The sequence below is a fragment of the Acinonyx jubatus genome, chromosome A2 (genome assembly GCF_027475565.1).
Source record: "Acinonyx jubatus isolate Ajub_Pintada_27869175 chromosome A2, VMU_Ajub_asm_v1.0, whole genome shotgun sequence".
NCBI classification, from domain to species: domain Eukaryota; kingdom Metazoa; phylum Chordata; class Mammalia; order Carnivora; family Felidae; genus Acinonyx; species Acinonyx jubatus.
The window spans coordinates 118,836,663-118,862,041 of record NC_069383.1 but is presented as its reverse complement, the minus strand read 5'-3'; the positions used below and the strand labels follow the sequence as shown (position 1 = coordinate 118,862,041).

Below are 25,379 nucleotides of genomic sequence, written 5' to 3'. Positions count from 1 at the left end.
AGTCTGGTGCATTTCTCCACAGTCTAGTCGCTCTTTCGATTCTTGCTACATGTAGCTCAGGCCATTTCAGAGATCTGAATATCTAAGCAGAAACTTCCATAATATAGGGCAATAAAGTAATTACATCCCATCATCATTTGTCCTTCCCTTTTCGATCTGGGTTAGCATCATTAGCTTTAATTTAATAATACCATCTCTTATTATTGAATACATTTAGAATTCACTTTGTTGGTTATTTTTTTTTTTAATTTTCACTTTAGTATAACCTCCAAAATGTTTTGTTCGAATTAACTGTATTTCTGATGTACACTTTGCTTCCTCTGTTTATTTTCTCTCTCCCTCATTTTCTTTTTGCTTCTCTTCTTTCCCTTTCCTCCATGTCTTTACCTTTCTACCTCTCTGTGTCTCTTCTGTCTTCTCTCTCTTTCTTGTATGCCCTCCTTCCCTCCCTCCCTTCTACATTTTTTTTCTTTCTTTATCTCTCTTATTTATTTATTTATTTATTTATTTATTTATTTATTTATCTATTACATTTGTTTATTTTTGAGAGAAAGAGCACAAGTGGGGAGGGGCAGAGAGAGAAGGAGACAGAATCCAAAGCAGGCTCCAGGCTCCGAGCTGTCAGCACAGAGCCTGACGTGGGGCTCGAACTCACAAACTGTGAGATCATGACCCTGGCCAAAGTTGGACGCTTAACTGACTGAGCCACCCAGGTGCCTTTCTCTCTCTCTTTTATTTTTCAGTGGCACACAGATAGTGGTTGGGCTTGATAGAATCCATTTCATTTATTGAATGTCTACTGAACACCAGGTACTTTTCTAAGGATGTTGGGGCTTAGGTAACATTAGATAATAATAAGTATGGCACATTTATGCATACAAAATATTGGTTCTGCCTATGGTACAAAAAAATGTAAATTAGTGGCTTAAAGGCATTTGGGGCTTTATCTGGAGAATTCTCTGACTCATCCCCAGCAAGGATAAAAAAGAAATGGCTCTACCTCTCCATTTGTACTTATTCTGAATGCACCTGAAATAACTTATCTTTAATAGGTCCAAGCAGCTCACACATTTGCTTTCATTACTGATATTACAGCTCTAGCACCACCTTGGGCCCTTTAAATAGTAAAAAGTACCAGACTCTGTACAGTTCTACTCAAGGCTGTTTTAAAGCAAAGTAATATCAGTTGTCCTCCAGTGGGGTTCAGGCTGATTATTAGTACCCCAGACCCCCTTTCTCTTCAAACTTGTAAATATACTAGTGTCAGGATTTATGTGCAATTGCTCCCCATTGCCAGATGCATGTCCTTATTCTCTCTGCCAGCTCAGTACAGTTTATGTCATAGGATGAATTCATATCCTCATCCATTCATACATTCCACAGATAGTTATGGAGCATCCCTGTGAGATACCCTGTTAGGTGCTAAGGTCCTGCAGTTGAAGATTTAGTTCCTGCCCTCAAGGAAGTGGGTCTGATAGAAGCAGGCTAGGAAATAATCACGTTTAATACAGAGAGATAGATGCTGTGATCTAGGTAAGCCCTGTGGTCCTCTGAAAGTGTAGGAGAAGGTCACCAACTCAGCCTCGGGGAAGTGGTCCTCCAGCAGATAGGGACCCTCTGTTAGTCTATTACGTGTTCTATTATCATCATTGCTCTGGCTTGGGGCAGCATTTCTTAAGGTGTGATAGTGAATCTTTAGATTACATCTAGGAGAAAGAGTCTGTTGCTAGTGTGTGTGCTTGCAGAGAGGATGTTTTTTAAGCAAACGTTTCTTTGACATGTAACAAACCTTAAGAAAAGTATGATCTTAAATGTGCAGCTTGGTACATTACACACAATAAGTATGCCAGTTTGCAGAACCTAGATTAGGAAGTAGCACCTTGCCAGCCCCCGCAAGTTCCATTTGTGCCCCTGCCTAAGCATTGCTGCTTTTAGGATGGACACTGTCCTGACTTCTGGCACAGATTAGTTTTGCCTGGTGTTGAACTTTATGTCAGTGCAGTGCTGTCCTACCTCTAGTGCTCTTTTGCATCTGTCTTTTCTGAGCTATCTTCCACATTTGTGAGATTCATCCCTGTTGTAGGATCAGCTATAAACATACATTTTTTAAAAATAATTACAGTAGACATTTATTTAAAGTAATACATTTGCAGCTCCAGTAGTTAAATCATACATTTCAGGTTTACCCAACTTCTTAAAAATATCTGATAGCATCTGCAACCACAGATTTCAACCCCACAATTATTTCTTTGCCCATTTTTCTCTCTCTTTTCTTTCCCAAATAACTTCTTTCAGAAGTTCAAGGTAGAATTTATCCTCCTCATATATTAGGATGTGCTCTTTAGGCAAATCTGCTGCCTCCTGATCAGGGCCATTGCTCACTTAATGAGAAACATCCTGTCGTTATACAGATTCTCAGGAAGACTTCTTGTGGCCTCTTTCACATTGTCATTCTCAGATACGGTATCACCTTGCATTAACCCCAATTTATTGAACCCTGCAGCCCTGTCACACCATTTTCGAATAACCTCTAGCCACCAGCTTGATGCTGTAACAGCAGGCCTAAACGTTCTCTGTGATTTGTAGCGTTTGATCTCGTATTCCATTGTATGTCTATACCACAATTTACTTATTTATTCTGTGTCAAGGAATATTTGGGTTCTTGGGCTTGCAATACCATTCTCTTCTCCCTTTCAGCTCAGAGTCTTGGCCAGCAGCAATAACCACCTCGGTTTGAATGACATTGTTTTTGTTATCTTATCTTTACCTTTTTGGTTACTTTCTATTTATGGCAGACTATACTAGTGGCTTTCTTTTTAAGTGCTGATATAAAGTTTTCTTTTAAAATAATTTTGATTGAAATAAATGGATTGATGTAAAAAAAACCTTTCTTTTTTTAAATGTTTATTTTAGAGAGAGAGAGAGAGAGGGCACACATGAACAGGAGAGGGTCAGTGGGGCGGGGGGAGACAGAGAATCCCTCTAGGGATTCTCTGCTGAGAGCTAAGAGCCCAACATGGGGCTGGATCTCAGGCACTGTGAGATCAAGACCTGAACTAAAACGAAGAGTCAGACGCTTAACTGACTGAGCCATGCAGGTGCCACTAAACAATCTTTTAGAGATAATACGGGTGTAATATTATGACAAATATCATGGAGGTGAGAATCAAAACAGCTTAGTTTAGGATAAATGTGTTTAGAGATTTGGTGTTTTTTGTTAGAAGGTAATAATTTACGTGCCCAGGTGTTTTAGCAATCAACATCCTCAACCACTGGGTTTAATGATTTATGAGATTGTTTGGGATTAATACAGGCTTGCTTTGTTAAGGTCTAGGGAGTATTTGGAATCAGCATGTCAAGAGTTTGAACAAACCCAGGTATGACCTGTAGCAAGAGACCTGGGCACTGGGGAGAGAAAGCAGTTTGATAATGGTGACCACTTGGGAATGGGCTTGATCATCAAGTGGGCTGGAGGAGCAGTGCTAACTCTTCACACTCTTCTCTCTGGACCTCAAGGCCCTGATCCACAGGTTGCATAAGGAATATCAAAGAACCAACTTGACTTTCACATCTTTCTCACTTCCCTGTGACTTAATAATAGGAGTTGCAATTTATAGTGCATGTATTATGTGCAAGACACTTTACAGGGTTTATACCATTTAATTCTTACAACAAACCTGAAAGGAGAGGGCATGTTACTGTGGTAGTCAGAGTATGGCCCCCCAAAATGTCCATATCCACATTGCTGGGATCCAAATACTTTACACTGCAAAGGGGAATTAAGGCTGCAGATGGAACTAAGTTTGCTGGTCAGCCGACCATAGGGAGATTTTCCTGGTTATCTGGGTGAACCCAGTGTAATCTCAAAGATCCTTAAAAGTGAAAGAGAAGGCAAAAGAGAGGGTCAAAGTGAGGTGATGTGAGCAGGACTCAACCTGTTTTGCTGCCTTTGAAGATAGAGGAAGGGGAACAAATGCTGGAAAAAGAAACAGATCCTACTCAGAGAGAACAGAAAAGAACACAGCCCTGTGGAGACCTTCCTTCCTTTTGGGACAGTGAGACCCATATTAAACTTCTGAGCTATAGAAATATAAGATAATATGTTTGTGTCCATTCAGCTCCTAAATTTGTGGTAATTTGTTGTGAAAGCCAAAATAAATTAATCCGGTTACATAAAAGGAACTGGAGCAGAGGCCAGGTAAGGAGCTGATAACTAAAACCGGCTCTATTGGATGCCAGATCTATCTGCCTCCAAAACCAATACTCTTGATTGTTACCTCTTATGATTCAAGACTAGAACACAGGTTGGGTGGTTATATAGTTTAGATATTTTGCTTTACACCATGGATGGGCAAAGGAAAATTAGGTAGGCTCCAAAAGTCTGAGAACCGGAAAAGGAAGTTCATCACACGTACAAAAGGACTTAAGATTGATGGGTCTTTCTAATATACTTAGTGTAAGAATGTTCATGAGGCACTTAACAGAAAAGCCAACTCAAACTGGTTTAACAATAAAGGGGAATTTGGGGCAAAAAATAAAGAATGTGCTGTGGCTTCTAGCTTCATTTTAGATTTGATCCAGCATTGCAGTGAGGTCAGAATTTCCTCGTTTCTTCCTCCATCCCTGCTTCCCTTCCCTCCTTTCTTCCTCCTTCCCTCTCTTTCTCCCTTTCTCATGTCCTTGTTTGTTTTCTTTCTTCCTTCCTACTCTGTCTTTCCTTGTGTTGATTACATTTAAAAGTGATCTCTCCCCTGGTCCCAGGATGGCTGTCTGCATCTCCTGGGACCATGTATTCCCTTTGCACAAAAAGCAGGAATGAGAGTGCTTTTGCACCAGCGCTCACAGCAGCAACAACAACAACAGATAGAGAGAGAGAGAGAGAGAGAGAGAGAGAGAGAGAGAGAGAGAGAGAAAACAGAATTGTAAAAGAAATTCTCAGTGACTTAAACAGTTTAGATCCCATGCCCACTGCTGTCCAGTGGGAAAAGAAGCACATCTTGCCTAGGTCATACCCTCCTCTGGAAAATAAGGAAATTCCCTTAAGCCACATTGATTCCCACACAGAAATCAGGAGCCATCAGAAGGAGGACTGATTCTTATATGAGGAAGAGGCAAACCCAGAAGGGAAAAAAAGAGATTCTTTCAAGGAAGCCAAAGAGATACATAAGATCATAAGGTCAATTCCTTCTCATTTGGGAAAAGATAAAAACTGAAATCCATTGAATTTACAAATACACTATGTTAGAGCAATTCAGCCATGTGGTAGTCACATTTTTCTATTTGTGTTTAAAGGTTTATAGAAACATTGGGTGTAAACGTTTTACAGGATCTTGATCTTAGCAATATGCTGCAGCCCATGAAATTCTCAGTGAAAGGACTTCAGGGTTTGTTTATAGTATTCTTTTTTGTGTCCTTCTATTTATGTATTTTTTTTGTCTATTTAACAGAGTATTAAAGGCATTTCTTAAAAAATATCATTTGTCAGGATTCCACATAGGCAGCCAATCCCTTTATTAGTAGATATCCTAGACCAAATTCACAGATTTTTTTTTTTTTGCCATTTCCTTAATAAAACTTGGTAATTGAACAGGGAGAGGGTGACAGGCTTCTACATTCTATTTATAAAGAACTCACAACTCCCCAGTAAACTCACAGCCAAAGAAATATTAATCAGTTGCCAATAAACAGCTCTGTGCTGGAGTTCACATATGTTTCTTCTCAAAAATTGCATATGCTTGAATGAAAACTGCAGAACTACACCCAGTGGAGACAACATTTTTGTTACTAAGAATTTCATTATGCGTGTGTTTTTTTGTTTTTTATTTTGTTTTGTTTTTTGGTCACGGTTGAAGCATTAGTTAAAACAAAAAGTTGGAGGAGGGGGTCACCTGGGTGGCTCAATAGGTTAACCATCTTACTCTTGATTTTGGCTCAGGTCATAATCTCATGGTTCATGGGACTGAGCTCCACATTGAGCTCTGTGCTGACAGCGCAGAGTCTTCTTGGGATTCTCTCTCTCTCTGCCCCTCCTCTGCATGTGGTCTCTGTCTCAAAATATATAAACATTAAAAATATATATATATAAATTGTTGGTAGTTGGGAAGGAAAAAGCTTGGTTACTCTTGCTAGTGAATGTCCTGATTGTTGATGACATAGTGGGAGAAATATGCTAACGTCTGTCTTGGCACTCCTTACTTGGTAAAATGACCTAATAGTAAATAAGAGTACCTCTAAACTCCTCTTAACCAAGTTCAAAAGCTGTCATTATCTCCTACTGGCTGTGTGACCACAGTTAACCCTATAAAATGACAACACTGATAAATATTAATTTACCTTTTAGGATTGATGTAAGGGGGAATAAAAGAAAACACTGGCAAAGTATTTAGTACAATGCTTGGTATATGGAGAGCACACACTGAGTGCAATACTTATCTCCTATAAAGTAAAACATTAGTGTTTCTGTGTTTTTGTTTTTGTTTTTGTTTGTTTGTTTGTTTTAATCTGCACCTCACTCCTACCTTTACAGATGAGGAAACTGAAGTTTAGGTGGGTTAAATGACTTATCTAAAGTTTCACAATTTAACGAGTGACAGGTTCATAGTCATTTCTCAGGCACTTTTTGTTTCCTGAAGTGGGCATTATGCACTTTGGCATGAACAATTTAGTTTCTAGTTGTAGCTATGTCTCTCTCCCACTGAAAGCAAGATTTATGAGGAAAGGATCTGTGGTTATTTTTTCACTGTTATATTCCCAGGACTGATAGCTATGCTTACATAAGACATCTCCAGGAAGAATTTACTGAAAAATTAAATCAATGAATTTTACAAACACGATTTTCCAATCAGAGAAAACCATGATTGATCCCCATAATAACTACATAAAATGAGAGATGTATTAATTTTTGAAGTATTTCTTATGTGACTTGTAGGTACTTTCCATTTATCATAAAATTATTCTTCAGTCATGAATGGGGTATATGTTATACAAATATTTGCAATCAGTGGATGCCATTGTGAATTAGAGCCCTAACATTAATGAACTCGGCTGCCCCAAATGTTAGCAGTTTACTCCTGAACTGGATCCCTGGAACTTTTTGCCAACAGACTATCTGACCTAATATATTGCTTAATTCTCGATCTGGCAAAGCAGAGAAAATTGTCACTGGTATGTGAAAATTTGCGACATAACATCATATATGCAAATGAAATAAATGTTGGCAAAAATAATTATTGTTGCTTAGGGGAGGATTAATAGTTACAGTCTGCCCTGTTTTCTGTTGAGGTTTAATTTAATTCTGTGGCATGTATTAACTGAGGAAATTAATTTCAGTTTAATTATTGTGTGTGGCTGTTAATGTGCACACTTCTGATGAATATTTAGCTACACTGAACCACCACTCCAACAGCTATGCTTTGCTCATCTGCTGATAGGGAGCATCTGATGGAGGGGATGGTTTATACTGGATGGATTCCAAGTGCAGTGTCATCATACTGGATAGCTGTGATTCAGGGAGGAAATCACTGGGCTTGGAGTTGGAAGAGCACAGGATTTGAGTTCCAGCTGTGCTGTTAACAAGCTATGTGCATCCCTGATGCTCAACTGGAGAATGGTAGGAGAAAAACCAGTGTACCCTAAGGATTTGATTTGAGAACTAAATGAATGAATGCAGGTGAAAACAGATTTGTGAACTGTATACACTGCTGCTTTAATGCATGGAATGTCTAAAGTAAACTTTTCATGCATCCATTTAATGACAAAATTATTTAAAAAGTCACATAGGATTAAACTAGGACCTCAGAGGCACTCAAGAAAGCATTTTTTGATGAATAGAATGTAGGTTGATTGAGATTAAGTGGCGATGAACACCTCTTCACCACAAATAATACTATGAACAAAAATTCCATGTAATAATAAAGATGGTCAAATCCTTTGGAGGTTTGCTCATTTCAAGTAGTAATTACCACCACAAAATTCCTGCATGGCTGAAAGTTATAAGATAAAGATATAAGCATTTTGGAGCCATACAGACTTGACACAACAATAGCATGGTTTTCCCATGAGTGGTTAGGTTTCTGAGCCTCATCTCCTCATCTGAAAACTGGGGTCATATCACTTCTGAGGGCTGTTGTGAGGATTGAATGTGGCAATGTATGCAAAGTGATGCATACAAACGCTGGCCCAAGGAATTTTCTCATTAAATGTTAGCTTTGCCTGTGGTTTCAGAAGCGATGGCATTTTAATACAGTCCTTTGCAATGGAGTATTAACGCTTGAAATAGAGCAAATGAAGGTAGCTAATATCTCTATAAAAACAATGAGGATTATTGACTCTGCACCTGGGCTTAGTTCATGTTCACACACTCACAGCCCTTTCTCCTCCTGTTCTCGTCTTTCATCTGGTCCCATGGGTTTCCTTTAAGCAAGTGAGATAATAACTTGAGCTGTCTCATTACACACTGGGGTCCTGTTGGCTCAGTGAGGGTAGTTACAGCTCTATTTCTCCTTTGTTTGTTCAGCTCATCCCCACAATGTCAGGGAAATAAATGTCTGGGGAGGGGAGACAAACAAGAGGTACAATGAGGGAAGCTGACCTCAAGTTAATGGAATCTGGGTTCTTTGAAGGAGAACACATTGCTAGAGAAGTCTGCTGTATTCATTCCGCACAGCTTTCTAGCGTTTCTTCACATGTATTTGATTCTCATGTTCTCACACCAGAGTGAAGGCCCAGCCCTTCCTCACACAAAGCAGGTCAATTTGGACAGAGACTAAGCCTTCCATGCCTTTTACATTTGTCTTGCAGGAGGGGATTGACATGGAAGGGATTTATCTTTACAGGAAAAAAAAATTGGAAGAGAGAATGATACATTTAAGCAATCAGTCAGCAAATATTTATTGATTGTGTACTTTGCTGATTACTATTCCAAGTATTGGAGCCAGAGCAGCAGAGAAAACAGACAAAATTAACACCAAACTTTTACTAAGTGCTTTTGTATACCCTAGTCACTGTGCTCAGGCTTAAATAGTTAATCTTCACAAATCTTATGGGGTAGATATCATTAGCTCTCATTTATAGTTGAGAAGCTAAAGGCAGCTTACGTAACTTGCTCAAGTTACATGCATGGTCAAGATGGGATTTCACACCAGCAAGTCCACCTGTACCATAAGCATCATTCTGCAGCCTCCACAACAGGAGCTGGAAAATAGCAAAGAGATGTTGTAAACCCCACATAAACCTTTGTGACTACATGGGGCTGACAGAAGCATATTTCACAGAATTAATACTATATATATTTATACACACACACACACACACACACACACACACACACACACACACACACACAGATTTTCCAGGGCGTAATCTCTTGTCTTTTAAAGGTTTTGTAATATTCAGTTGACACAGTGCATCCTGCAAAACATTTGCAAAACATAAACAACTCAGAGTGTCTTTTTATTTATTGGTAAATGGAATGTCTTATACACTCACAGTATGGATAAAAAAAGGTGATAATATGTATCAAGTGCCAGTGCTGTGTCCCACACATGGTTGTCAATTAAAGTTATTTGCCTTTCCTGTGTTTCAATACAGGGGTGTTATTGTCCCCTGCTGCATTTAATGCAAATCCCTTATAATTATTTATTAAATTATTTATTAAATCCTATAATTATTTATTATCATCCCAGCATTTCCAGCCTCTTTCTTCATGCCCATACTCCTCCAGTGCCTATTCCAGATATTGGGTTACTCTGTGAAGATTGTTTTATTTTTTTATGATGTTAAATACTACTTGACTACATTTTCACTTTTACACCATTTGGTGAAAATAATCTTATTTGTTTCAAATTTCTAAACACCAGCTTTATACCCTGAAATGTGATATTGACCTGCATGAAGAACTGGCTTTATTATTTTGACCATTAAGGATAATTTCTAAAAATCAATTTTGGTCCCTGAATTTTCTGATCTCTCATTACCTGCAGAAAATTCAGCATTACCACAGTTTCTCCTCCCACTGTTGTGGAGGCAAAATTCCCCTCATACTTGAGCCAGGAAGCACAACCAAGGTTTGAATGTCATTTCCATGACCAGCCAACCTTTTTTTTAACCACTTTGTTGAAGTATCATTGAAATGCAATATGCATATATATATATATATATATATATATATATATATATATTCATGTTTATAGCTCAGTGAATTTGAGTACCAAGTGTACACATCTGTGAAACCATCCCTGCCATTAATGCCATAAACATATTCATCACCTCCTAAAGTTGTCTTCTGTCCCCTTTATTATTATTGTGTGTGTGTGTGTGTGTGTGTGTGTGTGTGTGTCGTGAGAACACCTATCATAAGATCTACCCATTTTGCAAATTTTAAGTACACAATACAGTATTATTGTCTGTAGGCACTATGTTGTGTAGTCGATCGCCAAAAATTGTTTATCTTGTAACTGAAACATTGTGCCCTTTGACCATCACTTCTCCATTTTCCCTTCCTTCCAGCCCTTGGCAACCGCTATTCTATGCTTCTATGAATTTGATAATTTTCTGTTACTTCCCAGGGTATCTTTCTGATCCTCTGTGGATCTTCTTGGGGGGTTGTCTGACCAAGTGCTAAATTTTACCACCTGCAGCTGGTAGGATGGATTCATAATAATAAAGCAAACGTCTCTTCACTTTCCTGAGCATTTAAAGAAGAATTCTCTCTCTCCTTTGCTTTTCTTTTTTTCCAGTGAAAGTGCAGACTGAGCTTGTCAAGAGGAGTAGGCAGCAGCTTCAAAAGCTGAGTTCCCCTGGGCCTTCAGGAACGTGAGCTTTGCAGACTAGGAAGTTACATTGTCTTATGAATTCTGATAAGGCCTTTGAATTTGGGAAAACTAGGAAACAATTTTCTCTTAGTTTTTTGTTTTTTGCTTTTTAAAAAAACTTTTAAAAAACTTTTTATTCCTTTTAGTTTTTAATACTCTGCACTATACAGATTGCTATAGTTTTTCTTAGTAGCCTGCTTACCTAGATAACACAATGAGATAGACATTTTGAGAAGAACTGAGCCTGGATTCTCAGAGATCTATATTCTTCCATTCGGAAAAGACATGCACCCTTTAACCTTGAGTGTTGCTATACCTATAAGAAAATTAGAGTTGTTCCCAAACATTTCCTTAGTGCCCACCCCTTCATGCATCCTTAGAGTCTTCTGACAATAAAGCTCATCATCAGGGAAATACAAATCAAAACCACACTGAGATACCACCTCACACTGGTCAGAATGGCTAAAATTAAACTCAAGAAACAACAGATGCTGACAAGGAGATGGAGAGAGGGAGACCCTTTTGCATTGTTGGTGGAAATGCAAACTGGTGCAGCCACTTTGGAAAGCAGTGTGGAGCTTCCTTAAAAAATTAAAAATAGAATTACCCAATGACCCAACAATAGCACTGCTAGGAATTTATCCAAAAGACACAGGAGTGCTGATTTGTAGGGGCACATGTACCCCAATGTTTATAGCAGCACTATCAACAGTAGCCAAATTATGGAAAGAGCCAAAATGATACAGAAGGTGTGGTAACAATGGAGTACTACTTGGCACTGAGAAAGAATGAAATCTGGCCATTTGCAACAACATGGATGGAACTGGAGTGTATTATGCTAAGTGAAACAAGTCAGTCAGAGAAAGATATCGTATGTTTTCACTCATATGTGGAATTTGAGAAACTTAACAGAAGACCGTGGGGGAAGGGAAGGGGAAAAAATAGTTACAGAGAGGGAAGGGGGCAAACCATAAGAGACTCTTTTAAATATAGAGAACAAACTGAGGGTTGATGGGGGGTAGGGGAGAGGGGAAAATGGGTGATAGGCATTGATGAGAGCACTTGTTGGGATGAGCACTGGGTGTTGTATATAATCAATGAATCATGGGAATCTACTCCTGAAACTAAGAGCACACTGTATACCCTATATGTTAGGTAACTTAACCGTAAATTATATTAAAAAAAAAAAGAATCAACCATAAAAACAAACAAAAAACTCAGAAATGGCATTTGGGTGCTTGGAAACTTAATTCAAAGACTTGGAGATAAAAATACAGTATACTGAGACAATCTGAAAAGAAAATAGTATTCATTTGTATCCTTTAATATATCTAATACTCTCACTCATCTAGTTAATCTAGTTATTGTGACAATAATTTTTTTCCACAGCCCCTTTTTCCAACTTTATTAAAAAGAAATTCCAGGTAGCTACTCATGCATTTTAAACTTGAAAGCAAGTGATATGAAAACATACACCTGGTCAGTTGTATTAAGGGAACTGTTATCATGTAAGTCATATAAATGATGCCTTTCTTCTTTCTTCCATTTTCCCCTTCATTCCCTCCACAAGTAATTCTTAAGAACTTCATATAAAAACATATAATAAACCTGAAGATTTGAGCAAGGCATGAAGTACCTTAGTATAGGCTTATCTGGGAGATTTGAGGGCTCTATGGCTTTGCCATGAACCTCTCCTTAAGACAGGCCAAAGGAATTAGTAGTGGATTCTCATTTGCCACAATTTCCTCCCCAAGGGAGCAATCAAATCGGGGGAACACATCCCTTCTTTGACTTTAGCCCTGTTGTGACAGCAGGCACTCTTGCAGGTAGCAATCTTTGTTTTGTCCTCTGCCACCAAAGTTCCAAGAGAACTCATTTATTTTAGGTAGTTGAGGGTTTCAAACTTCAATTAAGAATAGGGAGTATGGGTAGTAATTGGCCATGAATTTGCAATGGATATTGTGAAGAATAAGGGCATTTACAAAAGTCAGCATGAAAGAGAGAATGACTGGGAAATAGTTTACGTTTGGGGGAATATGAAACATTTACATATGAGTACGTCTTATGAGAAATGAGTAATGAAAATTAAAAATTGTTTTCCTAGCTCTTCCTGAAGAAACATAGGAAAGGAACGCACTCCAATGGTCATGGAACAGACGTTTATGACTTAGTTTTACTTGGTGGCTTAAAAGAAGTGTGGCTTTTTGTTTACCATAGGACAAAGAGATGAATATGATAACACTAGGCCTTTAAGAGTTAACAACAGACAATGTAGGAGCCAAATGTGGTTATTTGGCCCATCGCTCTGCCTATTATCCTGAAACTTAATTCCCTGGGATTAAATAATTTGAGAGAAAGTCTCACCCAAATGGGTTTTTCATGACAAATTTCGGCAGATCCAGCAACACAGATTTAGGAAAGGAAAATAAAAACAGTTATTCAGCTTGGAGGAGAAGAGAACTAGGAAATGGTTAATAATCAAATAACTGAATCTGCTTTTGTAAGAGGAATAAATAAATAAATTTATTTATTTGTTTATCTTTGAAAGAGGTTAAAATGAAAATGTATAACAGGCACAAATTTGTTTATTTACTTATTTGGCAAACTGAAAATGTATAATAGGTACAAATAAAATCAGTTAACACTGATGAGATTAGAGCTGGATTTAAAGGAAGAATGATGACGGCTATTCCAGTTTCTTTCACAATTTCTGGACCCTTTTGTCAACAGGATATAATGGTATTGAACTTTCTTCTCAATAAGGAGAGCAACATCAGTAGCACCTTATTTTTTCTGTGAGAAGAACAAAACCCAAAACTCTGAAAGATGTCAAGGCTTTCTTTGAACTCTGAGGAGACCAGGAGTGTTGTCTGCCAGAGTGAAAGGACTGATTTTAAGCTTTTGGAGAAGCTCGGAGGCAAACCGTTTATAACCCTGGAAATATTTAATTTGGGGAGGTTTATGTTAAGATAATAAAATAATTAGCTTTCCCTCATTAGAGGCATGCGGAGCGGTAGGGTTGCATGTTCTGGAAAATGACATTTCTGCTCTTTCACTGACTTAATACGTGTGGATTGATGCAGATCAGATAGCTAACTGGCAGGCGTTTTACACGTTTACCTTGTTTTAACTAATTGCCAGTTCAGAGTCGCTGGAGGTTCCATTTTAAATTAATGACTGTGAGGTATTAACTGCAAACATGTATCTAGTGAGAAATTAGGAAAGAACAACAAACTCCACATTGCGTCTCATCAGTTCTCAGTTCTTGGTTGCCTAATATATTAAAGAAGCAGGGGACAGCACCCTGTGGCCCTTCTATCAGATGGAGCCCACTGCCTCTTTTCATAAATAGTTTTATTGGCACATAGCCACACGCATTAGTTAGCGTTGTCGGTGGGTGGTTGTTTTCTGGTTACAAAAGCAGAGTTGAGTTGTTGCAACAGACACCACAGGCCTGCAAAGCCTAAACTAGTTCCTCTCTGATCCTTGAAGGAAAAAGTTTGCAAACTCTGGCGTTCAGAGGATACCTGCCCCATTACAGCATTCTGTAGTAGTTCTTAGGGGAGACATTGTTTTAGCTAGAAGTCTGTTTTCATGTTCTCACTGACTACCAGTGGAAAGTACAGGTTTAGAAAATAAAATGCAACTTTGGTGTTTTAATTCAGTCCTTCATTTTAATCTGTGTGCCTCCCAGAACATTTCTTTGGACACAGTCTGCATGAGCTGATGAAATTCAGGATTAATTTTGGTGACTGATGAAACATGGCTTAGTTTGGCATTGCATTGCCTTATGATTCATGCTTTCTTTGCCACTGGACTTTATTTAGATGATTTTCTTGGCTCATATTAGCAATAGAGAATTGATAGGACACTACATTTTCCATTCTATCATAGCAAAAATATTGTTAAGGTGGCATGAAAAAAAGAATAAATTTTAATTCACTCCTAAAATTAGAATCTTTGTATGGCCAGTTTCCCCTCGGAGTAGAGAAAAGCACTGATCTCACTGGTCCTTAAGGTCTCTGTACAGGATTCAAATTTTGAAATCGAAGACTAGCTGAGAGGGGAGCCCTCCTTGGCCAAACAAACAAACAACATAGACTTCTACTATAGTGAATTAGTAAAATGTCTTATTTAGTCTTTCATGATGATTTTCCTGCTACTTCCAAAGGAACTTTATTTTTATATGATGGACCTACTCTTTTTAAGGTAAACTTATTATTTTGGTTTATATCATTCTTCCCTCTTTGCCCCCACCCCACATCCAAACTAGCTAAGTCCAGAAGTTTTAAAAGTGTTTGTTTTTTTTTTAATGTTTATTTATTATTGAGAGAGAGACAGAGACAGAGTGCAAGCAGGGGAGGAGCAGAGAGAGAGGGAGACACAGAATCCAAAGCAGGCTCTAGGATCGAAGCTGTCAGCAGGGAGCCTGATGCAGGACTGGAACTCTTGAACTGAGAGATCATGACCTGAGCCGAAGTCGGACGCTTAACCCACTGCGCCACCCAGACGCCCCAGTCCAGAAGTTTTAAAGCACCTGGGTCTTACGCACAGGTTTTTCTCTTTTCACTTTTTATTTCTGACTCACTACACAACAGACCCCTCTACTGAAACCCTAAAGTTAATCAGTGCAGTAAATACACAAGAAGTCCGTTTTCATTTTCTAACCAGTAACCAGAGTTCAAGATTTTCAGAGAAAAAAAAAGGAGAACACTTACTCTTTGAATCAACTCTGTGTTTAACTTTGACTCCAAGGAGGAACTAATTGAAGAGTTACAGGTGATTTGTCTCCTGAGAGAAAGTAGAGCTGCCACCTAAGAGTTCTTCCGAGTTGATATTAATTCATTTAATTGTTTTTAAAAATAGCAAACATTACTATCACAGGGCCTTTGCTTGGTGTTGAAAATAAAAGGACTTGGGTGTCTGGGTGGATCAGTGGGTTGAGCGTCCAACTTCAGCTCAAGTCATGATCTCACAGTTCCTTAGTTTGAGCCCCACATCTGTGCTTAGCATGAACCCTCTTGGGATCCTCTGTCTCCCTCTCTCCACCCATCTCCCCCTCCCTGCACTTTCTCTTTCTCAAAAATACACATTTAAAAAAAGAGAAAAGGAGAAACACACTGAGTCTGTTTTTAGTGACTTCACAATCTGATGAGGAGATGTGCATTCCAGGCTGAGAGACTGACCAGTGTGATAGCACACATGCATTTCGAGAATGCATGTGCGGCAGAAGGAGGAGGGGAGGTTTGGGAGAGTAGGTGGAGGCTAGATCTTGAAGGAATAGATAGACCCATGAAAGCCATCTGTTGTATGTAAAAACAACTGTGGCTTTTTGAGAGGTATTGATCGTATTGAGAGTGGATAATCAGGAAGGCAATGTTCATATAAAGTGTCTAGAGACAGAAAAATAACATTTATAGCCAACACGTGATGCTTGAGTAAAGTATACAATTCATACGAAGTTGTCTCTATAACTATGAGAATGATACAACACAGTGAGAAGAAATATATATTTATATTATATATATAGGTATATATATATATATAGGTGTATATATATATATAGGTGTATATATATATATATATATATATAGATATATATATATATATATATATGTATATATATATTTACCTTTTATATACTTATTTGTGGACTTTATTTTACCAGAGTCTGATTTCCTCCCTGAGAGTCTAAGTCGCTCAAGGAATTATTCTATCCAAAATGTCAATAGTGTCAGGGTTGAAAAACCCTGATTGAGAATTACGTTTTCTGATTCTATCCTGTGCTCTGCCCTGTGTATACGACTCAGGAAATGCGAACAGGGCTAAAGTCTTATGGAAGATACCCAGGGAAACCTACAAGATTAGATGGGATTGGAATCCTCTAAATGTACAAGCCTGATAGAGAGTTGGTGCTTTAAAGCTTCAGTCCTCATTCGCCAAAAGAAGGTGAACCCTGTCTGTGTCCCTGTCTTTTTATTCTACTGTGATTAGCATATCAGTTGTGAGACTCTTTGTTACAGATAATCACATTCATGCTTCAACTGAGCTCCCTTTCATTAAAAAATACAGTTCCTGGAGGAAGATTCCACTTAACCTTACATTTGCTTATGATGTACTTCTCTCACCAAAAATATCCACAGGGTCTGTCCTATGTTACACAGTGAGTTTTCCAAACTATCCCTGTATTGCCCTGTTTGTGGTCTTATTATGAAAAGATTTCCCTGGATTTCCTTGCCACAATGAGAAGTTGCTTTGTGTTTTTATCTTTCTCTGAAAAGAAATGGTGCTCACAGTATGTAGAAGTTGAAGAATTGTATTTTTAATGCCCAGGAAGGGAAGAATTGTTAGTATTCTGGTTCACATGTATATTACATATATTTAATTGCATTTCTGATTTAACTCAAGCCAGAATGGGGGAATGCTGAGCAATTATGAACAGTGTCATAATTAATGAAGGCACTGGGGTGATCTTTCATAAGGACCTCTTAGGGAGGGTGCTGTGAAGGGTATGAATTAGTCTTGCTAAGTTTGATAAATGATGATGGCAGAGCTGTATCCTTTTGCTGTCTGCTACCCACCCCTACACAAAATAATAATTAATGAATAAATAATAAAAATAAAATAAAATTTATGAAGCAAAAAATTTTAAAAACCCCTAAAACTTGAGCTATAACAATTACATTCAGCATTGCATCCCTTAAATGAATGCAAATATATCTTTTTTCTTACATGTCTGTGTATTTATAAAAACATATAACATTTTTCTTACATCTCTGTGTATTTTAGCTCCTTATAAATGCATTAAAATCACTTTTCCCCACAAAAGAGGCCAGTTCTTAATTTTGGAACCCTGTGGGTGGAACAAATGGTAACCTCCAAAGAGAACAGCAGGAGCCTTTAGAGAGGAGGACATCCCAGGGCACACTCTCTTACCTCTTAGGAACTCTCTGGAAGACAGCTGTCTCCCACTCCCATTGTCTATTTAATTTGCTGTTGTTGTTCTTTTTCTCTCCTTCTTGGGGAGAATGGTAATAAGTGAATGCTTTATAATTTCTCTGCCTCACAGGACATTTTACAAACAATGACGTCATACTTCTTGTCTTTGTATGTAGTTCAGACTCTTACAGACTACTAGAATCTAGAAATGTACAGAGGAAAGGGTCCTCAGAATTCAACTAGTCCAACTCTTTTCCCTTTGCAAATGAAGGAACTGAGGTTCAGCGGGGCAAGGCAACTTAATAAAGGGTAGCAGAACCAATTACTGGCAGACACACTTGTTTGGTACTACAGCATTCTCCCAGTGGAGCCTTTGTTTCTTTAAAACTTTGTGATAGGCTTGCCAGATATGCCAAAGCCAAGCAAACAAACAAACATACAATGCTTGGGACATACCTATCCTAAGAAAATTATTCGTTGTTTTTCTGAAATTCACATAAACTAAGCATCCTGTATTTTCTCTAGCCAATCAGTCTGAGACTGTGGGAGCCTCGTGCTCTTAGTTAATTGGAATATTTGAATAAATATATACCATTGGCGATGACCCAAACCAAAATTTCTTGTGATACTTATATGAGAATTTTTGTTGTTTATTTGTTTGTTTTGTTTTGGTTCCAGAGCTTGAGCACTAGAAGTAGAGCAAAAATTGGAAAATTAATTAAGGGTGCACAGGGACGTGTTTTCAATTAGAAGCATTGGATTCATCTGATGAATCCAATGAATGAATCACCATTGCATGAATGCTCCATTCTCCAATCCCATGTCGAGCAGAAGGAAGCAAACAGGGTGGTATATCCTGATATACATTCTTCAGACATTCTGAATTCTTTTAGGAATGGTGTAATTGCTATTTATTTTGCTTCAATGAAAAATGTCTAATTCCTTACAAAGAATATCAATAATTGCTTAAGAAAATAGAAGTTTGAAAAGAAAAATTAAACCATGGTCATTCGTAGTTCATTCATTTATGTATTCATTTATTCTATATCGTTATCCCTTTTAACGCCATGCTTGATCAAGATAAATATACTTGAGCGTCTACTCTAGGAAAACTTGTATCCTCAAAGTTGCTGGAATTAGTTTAATATGGATCTGACTTTTATAAATCTCCAGTGCTTCTAGGTTAATCAAATGTGTCTCCAGAAATAAATGGTTTACTTCCTATGTAGGCAAGTCGGTACCAATGCTCTATAAATGAAAACCTGTTTTATGTTCCAATGGCTTAGATAATCTGTCTAAGCCTAATATTGTCCAGCCCTTATACATAGAAAATGAATCTGTTTGCTCCATTTTACTAAGAGCACAAACTGTGGAGCTAGGCTGATGGATGTGATCTTGGGTATGACACTTTGTTCCTGGATCTCTAAGCCTGTTTTGTCACTTATAAAGTAGGAATAATAAAAGCACTCCCTTCATAGCCTTCCTGTGAAGTTTAAGAGAACTGTTACGTTAAAGTTAGAACTGTGCCAGGATCCATCCCACCTGATGGAATCATTTTCTTTTGTTATTCTTTTCTCCTTGTTTTATCTTCACATCATACTATGTAGAACCTTAGGACTTTTTTTCTTTGTTCTAATTCAAGGTTTTCTGAAGTTACAACATTCCATTTGACCTCGAATGCTGATTTTGAAAATTTCCATGAGTCTCAACCCCATAGCCATGAGCCAACCCACTTTTGTATCAGTTCCTAGCTTATGAGACATAAACCCAGGTCAAACCCCTAAGACCCTTTCTTTCATAAGAAAGGAATTTAGCAACATGAACTCTTGTCTATACTGTTCACCACTCTGTTCTTAGCTCCTCGACTGTGCACAGTTGGGATGTAATACACATTCACTGAATGAAATAAGAAACAAGCACTTCTAAGCACTTAAGATTGAAACCATATTTTTCCTAGGCTAGGAGAAGCTATTACAGTTAATTGGATAGGTATCATTAAAGAAAAATCTTAGAGTAGATGATCAAACTCTTTTAAGACATAGAATGTGGTATGTACACATGGGAAGACTCTCTTCATTTCACTTCCCACAACATAAAATCATATGACATCACTCAAGTGATGGGTCCCAAAGTCATTAAGATTCTCATTTCCCTTTACCAAAATAAATAGTAACATTGAAAAATAAAGTTTTCTTTTGAAGGCATTATTGCTTATTTTCTAAAGCAAGAATGGATTGAGTCTTGATTTTTTCCTCTCCCATTTTTCATCAGAGGCCACCCTCCACACTTCTTCACTGGGCAATGTCTTGAAACTCTTCTTGTGTATTAGGCCATTCTACTTCTCATTTATTTTTATGTATTTTCTCAATGGCTTCTCAAGATTTATTTTTAAATCAGAATTATAGAGCGTAAATTATTTTGGCCAGGGTTTAAGAAAAATTGTTGTTGTTGTTGTTGTTGTTGTTGTTGTTGTTGGAATGGAGAAAAAGATCTATGACAATGCACTCTGACAGCATCCAAATAAGTTTCTTAAATCTTAGTATCAGTAGTGATTTTAAGTGAAATTTAAAATTAGTCTCTGCTTTTTTCTGATCATATCTCTTCCATTAGCTCTGGAGTAAATGGAATGCTTGTGAGTTCTAAAGAAATGTCAGTCAGGTACTTGAATTTATTGCCCAGCCATACAACTGAACATGGAGTATTTTTATGATTTAATCCTAGCACTATATATTTTCTTCATTGTAGCTGATTCTCCTGGTATTAACTATGTGCTGCAACTATTATTATGCAGTGTATAAATATCAGTGAAGGAGGCAAGAATTCAGTGGGTACCTGAGAGCAATTCACCCTCGTTCCCATTTAGAGAGGCCTGTGATTCTTCAAGCTTATACCATTGTCCTCTTGAAGTCCTTTGGTGGTGTTACAACTCAGAACATCTCTCTTTCTCTAACTGGGGGTAGACATGGTGGCTGTTTGTTGGTTATTTCTTGGAATGTTTATGAAGGTTCCCCACAAAGAATCTAGCTTTTCCCTTCCATGAACATAGTAGCATTAAACTTCCCTTCCTCCTTTGAAATTACATGACCATGTGACTTGCTTTTGACCTTTGATCAAAAGTGAAGACTCATTAAGATTGGGCATATTTCTCCACATTCTCTTTTCCCTCACTATTTGACAGTGTTCCAGAATGTGGCTGTCCATTCAACCTGGGTCCTGAAGTGAAAGCAATGATGATACAGAGTAGAACTCCTAGCATTTGTTGTTTTAAGTTACTAAGATTTGGGGATCACTTGTTACTACAACATAATATACCCAATTCTGAAACATCTATCCCTCTTTTTGCTTTTTAGTGTCCCCTGGTCTTTATTTGTGGGTCCATGTAGCTTCCAGGAGATTGACTTCTCCTACACTTCAACGTTGGAGCCTATTATTGAGGCCAAAACAATTGAGACTCTCCTGGAGACAGTAGTCTTCTGGGTTGGGCATGTCATTTACTATTATTTAATAAAAATGCATCTAAGATTTGTAAGGATTGTTGAGATGAAGCTGCTTCCTTTACTTCCATTGTGAAAGAGGAAGTAATGTATTTCTGTGTGTTTCTGTTTTCCTTCTTGGAATATTGAAGAGACAAGCTTTGGAATGAAATGGGCATTATAGAAGATGAAGAAGAAAGATGAAGAAAAAGAGGTCCTTAGAGACATGTTAGAGCTAGTAAGGGAAGACTTTTTAGAAGTTAATCCTTACAATAATTATATGTGCCAAATAAATTACCATTATTATTTGTCTTACATGAAGCTTTTTTTTTCTGATACCTGGGACCGAAAAGAGCTCACTTGACTTGGTGTTTGTGAACTCTCTGATGTGATAGATTTGAAAGATGTGTAACCATCACCAGTGACTTGCAAGAGCCAAGCTATGGCTGCTAGGAAGAATTGACAGGTCAGGTGAAGTGAAATGTGGATGGTGAATGAATGGTCATCACATTAGAGGCCACATGATGTGTCAGAGAGATGTATGTTTGTGTTTGAATCTTGTGTCTACTACAAATCAAGCATGTGTTCTTGGAAAAATAATTTGGACTCTTAGAACCTCAAATTTCCCATCTGTTAAATAGTAATAATTTGCTACAAGTAATAAATGAAAGAACACATAAGGTTTTAGTATGCAGGGTAAGTTCCTTTCATCATGAAGCTTGCATTTCTTCTAGTTTAATGGATACTGTATAATACTTCCTGTTAACATCAAAAGACACTTGGATCTTTTCTGAAGCCAGCATATTCTACCCTTCCTATGCCCACAGAACTGAGAGACTTTATCATCTGTACCTCACAGTATGTGTCAGGAAGACACTTCCACCTTAGAATAAGTTGTCCCATGTGAATGAAAGTCTTCTTTCATTTACTGGGGATATGTCCTGTGTGTGTGTGTGTGTGTGTGTGTGTGTGTGTGTGTGTGTGTGTGTAGACAATTACCGATGCTAGAAAGACATCTGGAGTACAGTTTAAAAACAATATTTTAAAGAAAGAGTTCTATTTTTGTCTTTAGTACATCAAAATCAAGATATTGTCTCTACTTTTTCTGATACACTATTATATTGACCGATTTATCTAAGCTTATTCTGCAAGTCTAAATATAAGGTAGAGAAAACCTATGGCAATTATTATTATGAATATTTCACGACTATTTACCTCTAATGCTTCTATCCTCTTATATATTGGGTGATGATCTCCAAGGAATTCCAAGGTAGCAAAACTTGGCTTCTTTTAAACATATACATAGAAAAGAATGAACTCATTTCATGTAAAAGCAAAGTTAGAAGAAAAAGCTATCTATTTTTCTCACTTTGACCTTCATTGTAAAGTCTTTAAGGAGGGAACCAAAAAAAGGAAGGGAGTGCATAATTGTGCCGTAATAGAGCATAGCAATTCTATGCTCATTTTAATTAACTTTGCAGTCCCAAAGGAGCCATTCCACTCCTCAGAGTCATCAGAAAATCCTATAATATTTTATTTCTGTTTCATAGTAACATGGAGATTGGTTTGCTTATCCTATGGGATCTAAGACGTTATACACAAGGGATACAAAGTACTGTTAAAAATTAATCATTTTGGAATATAAAACATTATTGGAAGCAGTGTTATTGTTCTGAAGATTTATTAACTGTTTGTCACATAATCATTACACACAGCGCCATACGAGGTTTTTATATTTCATACTAAACTCTTCTCATTGTTTTCTTAAAGATATTATTAGAGAATGGCTAGAGCTCAATGCGTGTTAAATTAAAATAATGTGATGAGGAGTATTTGCCTGACATCATTGGTTTCCCAAAGATGAATACAGTATGGGAATTTATGAATGAATATACTGGTGGGGAGATTCAAGCATCTAACAGTAAAGAAATAAGGTTAAGATTTTGAGGTTTGAGGTCAAAGACACCTATGTTTGGATCCTGGGTATACAACAAGGAATCATCAACCCTTGGGAAAGCCACTAACCTCTCTAAGCTGTGAGTTGGAACGTGTTGCCCACTCTTCCGGGGGTAGAACTCAGTCTGTAAGGAAGCTCTAGATCCAGGATCAATCAGCAAACTTTTTCTGTCAATGGCTAGTGTCTTAGCTTGGGTTGCATCACAAAACACCATAATCTGGGTGGCTTAAAGAAACATTTATTCCTCATAAGCTCCAGGTCTGAGTTCAGAGCGTCAGTATGTCTGGGTTCTGAGTGAGGGCCCTCTTCCTTGCTTGCAGATGGTCTCCCTTCTCACTCTGTCCCCACACAGCGAAGAGAGAAAATGAGAGAGCGAGCTCTTGAACACTCTGGTTCTTTCCCTCTACTTATAAAGACACTATTCCCATCATGGGAGCCCTACCCTCCTGATGTCTTCTACTCCCAAAGCCCCCACTTATGAATATCATCATATTGGGTGTTAGGGCTTCAACATATTAATTAATTTGGGGGTACGCATTCAATCCACAACAGTCAGATAGTAAATATTTTTTGGCTTTGTGAACAATCTCTGTGGCATCTCCTCAATTCTGTCTTTGTACTGCAAAAGCAGCCATGGATGATACATAAATGGGTAAGTGTAGCTATATTCCAAAAAGGCTTTATGTAGGGACACCTACGTAGGAATCTCATATAATTTTTTGTTACAAAATATTATATTTTTGTTTTGTTTCTAGTTTTTAAAACTTTGAATAATAGTCTTAGCTGATGGATCATTAAAAACACTTGGCAGCCAGATTTGGCCCACAGGCCAGAGTTGGCTGATCCCTGCTTTAGGAAACTGTAGCCTCTTGTGGTGAAAGGAGATTTGGTCTGTGAGTCACCACATGGTGGAGGATTGCCTACAGATTGGGAGCGTCTGCCTGATTTTGCTTTGAGAAATAAATCTCTATTATACAAAGCTCTGAAATTACAGATTTCTTTTGTGAGAGCTGTTAGCATTACCCTAACTGAAGTACCACCTCAAAGGAATATGTGAGGATAGAAACACTTAGCATAGGGAATGATCAATGCAATGTTCTCGATCATATAATGCATGCTGAGTCCATGCAAAAGCACTAAACTCACCAACTCGGAGACACCACGCCAAGCTTGAGAAGTTCATGTGTAGGTAGTGGCAGATACCTATTACAGGATCCCCAGTCTTGACTTAGAAATGTCCTAGGGATGCCTGGGTGGCTTAGTCAGTTAAACGTCTGACTCTTGATTTAGGCTTAGGTCGTGGTCTTACGGGTTTGTGGCATCAAGCCCAGCATTGGTCTCTGTGCTGAAGGTGCAAAGCCTGCTTGGGATTCTCTGTCTCCTTCTGCCCCTCTGTGCCCTTCCCCCATTTGTTTTCTCTTTCTTGCTCTCTCTCCCAAAATAAATAAAAAAACTTAAAAAAGAAATGTCCCAGAGTCTAGACAATCTTGTTTAAAATAAACTCTTATCAAGGATAACCTCATGATCCTATAATACTCAGTACAATGCAGCAAATAGGCCAAGCTCTCCTTATAACACATGGCACACCGATTTATCTTTGTAACCAGGTTTACATTCAAGATGTGATTAAGGAGACTTCTACGCTTTTGAAAACATCTACGTGTAAAGCAGAAAGCCAAATGAAATAAGTTGCATTTTTTCAATATGCACCATAGCTTGGTATAAAATTATATTTAAAGGGGTGCCTGGATGGCTGAGTCAGTTAAGCATCTGACTTTGGCTCAGGTCATGATCTCACGGTTTGTGAGTTTGAGCCCTGCGTCAAACTCTGTGCTGACAGCTCAGAGCCTGGAGCATATTTCAGATTCTGTGTCTCCCTCTCTCTCGCTCCTCCCCTGCTCTCACTCTGTCTCTCTAAAAAATAAACACTGGGGCACTTGTGTGGCTCAGTAGGTTGAGTGTCTGACTTCAGCTCAGGTCATGATATCGTGGCTCATAAGTTGGAGCTCCACATCGGGCTCTGTGCTGACAGCTCAGAGCATGGAGGCTGCTTCAGATTCTGTGTCTCCCTCTCTCTCTGCCCCTTCCCCAGTAGTGCTCTGTCTCTCTCTCTCTCTCTCTCTGTGTCTCTCAAAAATGAATAAATGTTAAAAATTTTTTAAAAAATAAACATTAAAATTATATTTAAAAATAATTTTA

The 25,379-nt window shown here is 38.0% G+C and overlaps 1 protein-coding gene across 1 annotated transcript; it reads right to left on the bottom strand.

Annotated features, from left to right (window-relative positions):
- Positions 1 to 2,241: 2,241 nt before the first annotated feature.
- LOC106981665 (cytochrome b-c1 complex subunit 7-like) lies at positions 2,242 to 2,689 on the bottom strand. The gene is given in 2 exon segments (XM_053217761.1): positions 2,242 to 2,351; positions 2,354 to 2,689. Coding segments are annotated over 2 exon segments (363 nt in total). The 5' UTR covers positions 2,607 to 2,689.
- Between the last annotated feature and the right edge of the window lie 22,690 nt (positions 2,690 to 25,379).